At 44.4% G+C, this 8,869-nt stretch overlaps 1 protein-coding gene across 1 annotated transcript in view; it reads right to left on the reverse strand.

The window, feature by feature from the left end:
* Lsm12 (LSM12 homolog) overlaps positions 1-4,995 on the reverse strand; it is a 24,596-nt gene extending 19,601 nt beyond the window's left edge. Inside the window, exons 1-2 of the mRNA XM_050156530.1 lie at positions 4,785-4,995; positions 2,836-2,969 (exon numbers count right to left, since the gene is read on the reverse strand). Of these exons, the coding sequence (XP_050012487.1) occupies positions 2,836-2,969; positions 4,785-4,908 (258 nt within the window). The 5' untranslated portion in view covers positions 4,909-4,995. The remainder of the gene's footprint in view (positions 1-2,835; positions 2,970-4,784) is intronic.
* Positions 4,996-8,869: the final 3,874 nt, after the last annotated feature.

Here is an 8,869-nt window from a genome sequence, read left to right on the forward strand (position 1 = left end):
AAAAAAAAAAAAAAAAAAAAAAAATCACTAAAGTGAACCTACCTACCAAGTATGACAAGTAAAGATGTAATGTATAACTATAGTTACAAAAAGGCTATATATAAGCAACTTTGGGGCAGTTTACCCAAGACACATCACTTTGTACCTGTTGTCCAACTGTAAAATAAAAGCACCCCTTTTACTCTAAAAAAAAATGCCTGAGTTGTGCTAAAAGCTATTGGGTGGGAAGCTATTCCTAAGAAGAAATAGTGAAGACAGATTATTTTAGGCCAATTGATCAGACTTCCTGAGAGAGGCGTTGTTTTATTCAGTCCTGATAGCTAAGTCTCCAGCTATTCTGAAAGAACAGTCTATGTAAAGGAGACGGGACAGGGAAGCTTTGGCAAGGCAGGCAGGGTGGGTGGTTGATCAGTTGATTGTTTGATTAACTGAAGAGTAAAAAAAAGATGTGATTGGAGTTGCCATAAATCAACAGGGACAAGCAAGATTAAAATATCCTAAACATCTGAGGTGTCAGACCTCAAAATTAAATATGAAGACAAAAAAAAAAAAGACCAATGCAGTCACTGCTTTTCAAAGTTTTTTTTGTTGGTGTGTTTTTTGTTTTTAGTTTTTTAAGACACGGTTTCTCTGTGTAGTCTTGGGTGTCCTGGAACTCTCTCTGTATACCAAGCTGGCCTCAAACTCAGAGATTCACTTGCCTCTGTCTCCTAAGTGCTGGAATTAAAGGTGTGCACCATTACATCTTGGTTATGGCTTTCAAATTTTTAAGTCATGTATTTCTTAGAAGTATGAAACACTCCTAACTCTTCACCCATTCTGTACAATACCCACACTACATAACTCCAGGTCAATGGGCACCACCCCTGTGAACTCCACGGCCACCAAAAATTAACACACAGACTCTAGGTTTACAAAAGGGGTGAAGAGCCGGGTGGTGGCGGTATACACTTTAAATCCCAGTACTTAGGAGGCAGAGACAGGCGAATCTCTGAGTTCAAAGGCCAGCCTGCTTTACAGAGAAACCCTGTTCCTGCCCCCCCCAAAAAAGGAATGGTGGGGGTGAGAGGGAAAAAGGGTTGGGAGATGGGTCAGTTAAAGTGCTTGCCACACAAAAACACAAACAGGAGTCCGTGACATGATTTCAATTCCTAGGACCTAAGTTAAAGGCTGACTGTGGTAGCTTTGGACTCTCTGCTATGAGGAGAGACAAAAGGAACTCTGGAGTTCTTTGGCCAGCCAGTATGGCTGAATCAGGTTCAATTAGACCTTGTCTCAAAAAAACAAAAAGTAAGTGAAAGAGGAAGAAATCCCACGTCAACCTCTATTCACAAGTCCTCTTTATAAAGGGCAAACACAAGCTCTCAGCTCTGAGTATAAAGATTAGGCTGGCAGGGGCTGGAGAGATGCTTTAGTGGTTAAGAGCATTTGATGCTCTTTCAGAGGACCTGAGCACCCTATCAGATGGCTCACAGCTGCAGTCACTAGCTCGAGGGGATCTGACACCCTCTTCTGGCCTCCTCAGGCACTTGAACACATAGACGGGATAGACTGGGCATGATGGCGCACACCTTTAACACAAACACTTGAGAGGCAGAGGCAAGTGGATCTCCATGGGTGCAGGGCCAACCTGGTCTATATTAGCAAGCTCCAAGCCAACCAGCGATGCATAATGAGACCCTGTCCCAAAAAATGAACAAATCAATAAATGAATCAATTATTATTATTATTTGTATACGGTTCCAATTTAGAATTTGCTATGTAAATCAGACTGGCCCTAAATTTGCAACAATCCTATTGCTTCTGTATCCTACATACAAGGACTACAACCATGCCCAAATTTCAAGATATGAGTATTTTTTCCCCTTTGTGACAAGATCTCATGTTGTATTCCAGGCTGGTCACAAACTCATTCAGTAGCTGAGGATGACCTTCAACTTCTGAACCTCCTCTGTCTACCTCCCAAGTGCTGAGGTTGCAGGCATGCACCACCGAAGATATTTCTTTAGGTGCAAAGATAAACAAACTTTAGAAAAGATATCAAGCCAGGTTTAGTGGTGCTCACTCATAATTTTAGCACTTAAGAGGTGTAGTCAAGCTGGGCGGTGGTGGCACAAGCCTTTAATCCCAGCACTTGGGAGGCAGAGGCAGATGGATCTCAGTGAGTTTGAGGCCAGCCTAGTCTACAGAGCAATTTCCAGGGCAGCCAGGACTGTTACACAGAGAAACCCTGTCTTGGAAAAAAAAAAAAGAGGTGTAGTATTAATAAGTCTACATAACAAGTTCAAGGTCAGCCTAGGCTAAATGACACCAGTCTCTAAAGTCTCTAAACCAAAGAAAGGCCAGGCAGGTGGTGGTGCAAACCTTTAATCCCAGCACTGGGGAGGCAGAAGCAGGCGGATCTCTGCAAGTTCAAGGCCAGTCTGGTCTACAAGAGTGAGTTCCAAGACTGGTTCTATAACTTCTGAGAAATCCTGTCTCAAAAAAAAAAAAGAAAGGTGGGAAAAGAAGCTCAGCTTGTGGAGTGCTTGCCTAGCATCAGGAGGACCTGTGTTTGATCCCTATCATCACAGAAACAATATTTGTGGTAACGCATGCCTATAATCCCAACATTTAGGAGGCAGTGTCAGGAAAATCTTAAATTCAAAGTCATCCTCAGCTATATATTAAGTTCAAGGTTAGCACAGCATGCGTGAGAACCTGTCTCAAGAGGGAAAAAAAAGCAGTCCCTGCCCCACCCAAAGAAAAAAACACAATAAGCAAAATATATCATGAGAAATCCATGAGACCCTTTCCCAACAGTTTAGACAGCTAGAACTGCCCTTGAATCCTTACCTTACTAACATTGAGCGAAGCTAGGGGAGGAGGGGTTTCTGTTCGATCATTAATTATTTCCACTTCTGAAACATATTGTAAGTTTATAAGCAAGATGTCTGCATGGTTGGGCTTTCCACTGGAAGAGGGACATTCTGGTGAGAAAATAAAGTTAAGGGAAATAGGACAAAGGCGCATCACACAAGCACAGAAAAAACTACAGGCTTAGAAAAAAGACAAGCAAGCCCCACAGAAGTCCTTACACTCTTCAAAAAAAAAAAAATTATGTCTCGAAAAACCAAAAAAAAAAAAAAAAGTTAAAAATAAATCCCACATTACCTTGCTTTTGCCCAAATGCATAACCAAAAGACCTAAAGCTTTTCAAAGTCATCTAAGCCAGAAACTGAAAGCCTCAAGGATTTCTGCCACTTTCTCTTTTACGGAGAGAAATGTAGTTTTAAGGCCACAGGCGCTGTTTGTCTTGAACTCAGGAGCAGCACTGGAGTCCGTGCTTTCAGGTGGGGTCAATGCTGGCACGGCTCCCTATCTACAGGGGGCAGCTCACTCGCTTACATTCACGGTCTTTCTTTTCTCAGTTTCTTCTCCCCACTTGTTTTCCCATTTGTCGGAGGCAAGAGCTACACCACTGGGAAGGAAACTATCCCAAATGACACCTAGTTCATTCATCCATCCATCCATCCATCCATTCATTTTCCCACCATTTACTGAGATCCTTCGGTGTGCCAGGCAAAAGTAGAGTCTTCTTTCTAAGACCCTCCCAACTAAGCCACTAAAGGAAGACAGTTTAGGCCAAGGATAATCTCTTGTTTTTAAAAAGAACACAAGATAAAGGGGCTGTTCTTGTAATTAGTTTGTTATAATTAGAAATCTGAGCTAGAAATCGACAACTCAGGATTAAATTAAAGGCAGCAGACTCTGTACGAAATTTCTTTTTAAAGACAGAGGCTACTTTCCCCTAAAAATAAATAAATAAATGATAACGCAAGTAAGCCCACCTGTAGCTCAAATAAAGAGGGAAGTATGGTACATTTATTCCAACCAGAAAATGTTCTGTTTTTCAACAGTGAGTCTGCTGGAGTAACTCAGAAATCATTTCCACCCCAAGGGAGCAAAGCCACCTCTTCCATTAGGTTAACACTGATACTTTAAAAAAGAAGGACGTCACTGTGGAAAACTGAGGACGTCCATGAATTGAACTGAACCGAAGCCCACAATGTCATACATAAACCCCTGAAAAACGTGGCAAGTCCTCTCGGGACCAGACTTCCAGTTCCAACACCCCCTGAACAGCAATTTTCAAACGACCAAGAACCTTAAAATCAGCACACACACACACACACACCCCACACGCAACGATACCAAGCATACACGACTCTAGCAAAAATTAACCACCAATTCGAATACAAAATCTATCCTGCACTTCCTATCCCCAAATTGGCACGGGCCATTTGGTCACCATCCCACCGCCCTTTCTTGAATCCAATCTCATCAGCCCACTCCTCAAGTCCATACCCTTGTCCTACTAGCAGTTCCTGACCCTAGACACCCCTCCCCAGAGCACCTCCCCAGAGCATTTTCCACTCCCCAACTCCATCCGGGCTCCAATCCCCAGCCCCCTCCCCACCAGTACCCCATCCCTTATTCACTGAGTCCCCTTAACACACCGTTCCCTCTCGAAAAGCCACCCGCGTGTCAAGCCCCGCTCCACCCACCAACCCTCGGCTGGGGCCCGGCTCTCGCAAGGGGTGGGAGACAAGGGTCCCCCAAGTGGACCGAAAGGCCCGCGGGAGGGGGAGGGGAACGCAGAACCGTGCGCATGCGCCCAGGGCGACGCGGTAGCCGGTCGCCCCTAGGCCGGGAGAGGGCCCTAGCTGCCGCCGCCGTCCCCCGCCCCCCACCACCGCACCTACACGCTGGCCCGGCCTTGGGGTCCACGCAGAGAAGGATACTTAGAGCCAGCATTTTGGACTGGTAGTCGAAGGCTACCACCTCGCCCTGCAGCCGCTGATCCTGGCACGTCCGGCACGACACCTGGCTCCCAACGCTGAAATACTCGCCCGGAGGAGCCGCCATCTTGGGAGAGCAGCCGCGGCCCGCGGCGGCGGCGGCAGCAGCGGGCGAAAGCCGGGCCCCCAGCAAGCGCCGCGCCGCGACGCACGGGGCGTGCTGACGTCACGCGCTGGGGCGTGGTCTGGTGCTGGGTGGGGTGGGAGCCTAGGTGGAAGAGGGAACAGGAAATAAAGGAAAATGTAAGCACCGTGAAAATGGTTTTGTGGCCGCCCGTGTGCTTGCAGGGTTCTTTTGAAAGTTAAGAAAATAAATAGACGTAAAGGATAAATAACCTACGTGGAATGAAATTGAAAAAAGGGAGGCACCTGGAGTCTCTGCTAAGCCCATACCTTGCACGAAAACGTTTAATGAATGAACTCTATAAGATACTGTCTTCACTTGCATACAAAGATCTAGTAGCTCACAGGACTTAACAGGAGTCACTCAAAATGATTATAACTGCCAGGCGATCGATGGTGGCGCACGCCTTTAATCCCAGCACTTGGGAGGCAGAGGCAGGCGGATCTCTGTGAGTTCGAGACTAGCCTGGTATACAAGAGCTAGTTCCAGGACAGGCTCCAAAGCCACAGAGAAGCCCTGTCTCGAAAAAACAAAACAACAACAACAAAAAAATGATTATAACTAATTACATAGAAATTGTCCAAAAACATTAGCTGTAAAGTTAGGCAAACTAGAATCTGAGGCCATTTACCAAATAATATGACCTTAAACAAATTATCAAACTTGATTATGTTTCTTCAGTGGGATCTAATACCACTTCTGGAGCTTCCATCAGCCCCTCAAGGCAGGAACAATATCCTCATTTTACGGGTGAAGAAAGGAAGTCTTAAGCTTGTTAAGAGTCATACAACTGACAAAGCCATGGTTTTGAGTACAACAAAGATGCTCTTGACTACTGGGCTGTATTAGGTAATAGCACTTGCCTCATAAGGCAGCTAGGAGGCTTAAGTGAGATAATGCATACGTGCATGACATACAGGATCTAAATAAATATGTTACCCATGAGCACCTGTCACTTTGGACCCCAGAGCGCTTCTGATTTTTGATTTGTTGGTTTAGTTTTTTGTTTTTGTTTTTGGAGACAGGGATTCTTTGTAGCTTTGGAGCTTGTCCTGGAACTAGCTCTTTTTTTTGTTTTGTTTTGTTTTGTTTTTTGAGACAGGGTTTCTCTGTAGCTTTGGAGCCTGTCCTGGAACTAGCTCTTATAGACCAGGCTGGCCTTGAACTCACAGAGATCCACCTGCCTCTGCCTCTGCCTCCCAAATGCTGGGATTAAAGGCATGTGCCACCACAGCCCAGCCCCCAGAGCACGTCTGTCTCCCTGCTTGCCCTCTATCCCAGAAAGCCAGGTAAAAGGGAGGAACAGCTCTGGAATGTTACTCAGTCAGAGAGCACAAATCCACTCTTAAGGCCTTGGGTTCAAATCTCAGAACCACTAAAATCCAGGAAAAATAAAAAGAGCGGGAAAGTGGGGAACAAGGAATAGTCATAATGACAAAGGGCTTTGGGAGGGGCCTTCCCCCCAATAATATCTATTTTACATACTTTACTAACCTTATAGAAAGAGCTGTGCAAATGCACTTTTAAATTTCTTACCACCAACTGCCATCCTTCATTTGCCCAACCCATAATATAAAAACATGAGAAACAGGTTGACCTTTCTCTAATTTAGACGGAGGCAGAGGGCCAACTTTGGCACGACTAGTGAGCCTGAACAAAGTTCAAAAGTGTTTCCTTGTGTTCCAACAGGCAAAACTTCCTTGTGTTGGAGGCATTGGTACAATCATTATAATAGGAATAAAAATTCTCCTCTATGCTTATGTTTTTTTCTCAGAGGAGTGCCGTGTCTTTCTGCTCTGGCCATAACAAGTCACAGGTAAGTCCACTTGTCCAGGGGAGAAGGAGGGAATGCTGGGATTGGACCCTTGCTCCACCACTAAACTGCATCCTCTGGGGCTGGAGAGATGGCTCAGTGGTTAAGAGCATTGCCTGCTCTTCCAAAGGTCCTGAGTTCAATTCCCGGCAACCACATGGTGGCTCACAACCATCTGTAATGAGGTCTGCTGCCCTCTTTTAGCCTGCAGACATACACACAGAGAGAATATTGTATACATAATAAATAAATAAATATTAAAAAAAAATAAACTGCATCCTCAGCCCTGACATTGTAATTATCTGTGCCTTTCCCTCAGTGCATGCCTGAAACTCTGAAAGTAGAAACAGCTAAATAGAGTGTTTTCTATTCATACATACAAGTGGCAAAGTTTATGTTAGGCCCAGGAAAAACTTAACAACTTCTAATTAAAATCGAATAATTTTCACAATATATCATAATAAAAAGTCTCATGGGCAGCACTCGGGAGGCAGAGGCAGGCGGATCTCTGTGAGTTCGAGACCAGCCTGGTCTACAGAGCTAGTTCCAGGACAGGCTCCAAAGCCACAGAGAAACCCTGTCTCAAAAAACCAAAAAAAAAAAAAAAGTCTCATGGGTATGGGTGTGGTCTCTATTGCTTTCAGGACTTACACCATTCACTTGAAGGAAGCTTTTCTATAGCATCTCTGAATCACACCACTCACTGGGTCATCATTAAATAAAATAAAAGTTACTTGAACATGACTACTTTGATACCAAAAGAGTTGATTTTTTTTTTCTTGAGACAGGGTTTTGCTGTAGTTTTGGAGCCTGTCCTGGAACTAGCTCTTGTAGACCAGGCTGGCTTTGAACTGCCTGCCTCTGCCTCCCAAGTGCCAAATTCTGGGATTAAAGGCGTGCACCACCAAGGCCCGGTTGATCTCATTCTCAAACGTCAACTTGACTCATGGATTACATTATATGTGTGTGTGTGTGTGTGTGTGTGTGTGTGTGTGTGTGTAATTTAGACAAAGGGATGATCCACACCCAGGCTGGATGGAGCAAGATAGATTCAGATTGCATGACATTACTCAGAACTGCACATGATTTAAATCATTTTAAAAATATTTACTAAGTTTATTTATTGTGTTTTACCTTATTTACTTATTTGGGGTTTTCTCTGTTTAACGGCTGTCCTGGAACTAGCTCTGTAGACCAGGCTAGTCTCAAACTCAAAGAGTTCCACCTGTCTCTGCCTCCTGAGTACAGGGATTAAAGGCATGCGCCACCAGCCTGCACTATTTTATTATTATGAGTAAGTAATTTGTCTGCACATATATGTATGTATGCCACATGCTCTGTGGAGGTCAGAGATGGTGTCAGATTCCCCTGTGGAGTTACAGATAGCTGTGTACAAACAATTGCAAATCAAGGTGTTGATGTAGATTGTGAAGTTGTTAGAGGATGGAGCCAGAGCAGAATCTCAAAGCCTCTTTAAGAAGCAGGTAGTAGATCGGGTGGTGATAGGGCACACCTTTAATCCCAGCACTTGAGAGGCAAAAGTGCACAGATCTCTGAGTTCGAGATCAGCTTGGTCTACAGAGCAAGCTCCAGGATTGGCTCCATAGCTCCTGGGAAACCCTATCTTGAAAGAAAAAAAAAAAGTGGGTAGTGGTGACCCATGCCTATAATTGCAGCACTTCTAAGGAATTGGGAGTTCAAGGGCAGCCTGGGCCTGCTTTGACTCAAACAGAAACTCAAACTTAACTCCAGTAGAGGCAGAATCAGGTGGATCTCTGTGAACTCAAGATCAACATAGTGAGTTCTAGGACAGACAAGGCTCTGTATCAGAAATAAACTCAGTATGAAATTTTGGCTTTTTGAAGCAAAAACACTTTCAAGGGCATGAACTGACTGAGATTTACATCCACCTTCCCTCCACAACACTGTCTTAATTTTTTTTTCTTTTTGGCTCTCTCAAGCTGGGTGGTGGTACATGCCTTTAATCCCAGTACTAAGAATGCAGAGGCCAGGCTAGTCTACAAGAGCTAGTTCCAGGACAGGCTCCAAAAGCTACAGAGAACCCTGTCCTTTTTTTTTTTTTTTTTTTTT

This window comes from Alexandromys fortis, unplaced genomic scaffold, assembly GCF_014885135.2.
Source record: "Alexandromys fortis isolate MF-2015 unplaced genomic scaffold, M_Fortis_MF-2015_v1.1 scaffold_31, whole genome shotgun sequence".
NCBI classification, from domain to species: domain Eukaryota; kingdom Metazoa; phylum Chordata; class Mammalia; order Rodentia; family Cricetidae; genus Alexandromys; species Alexandromys fortis.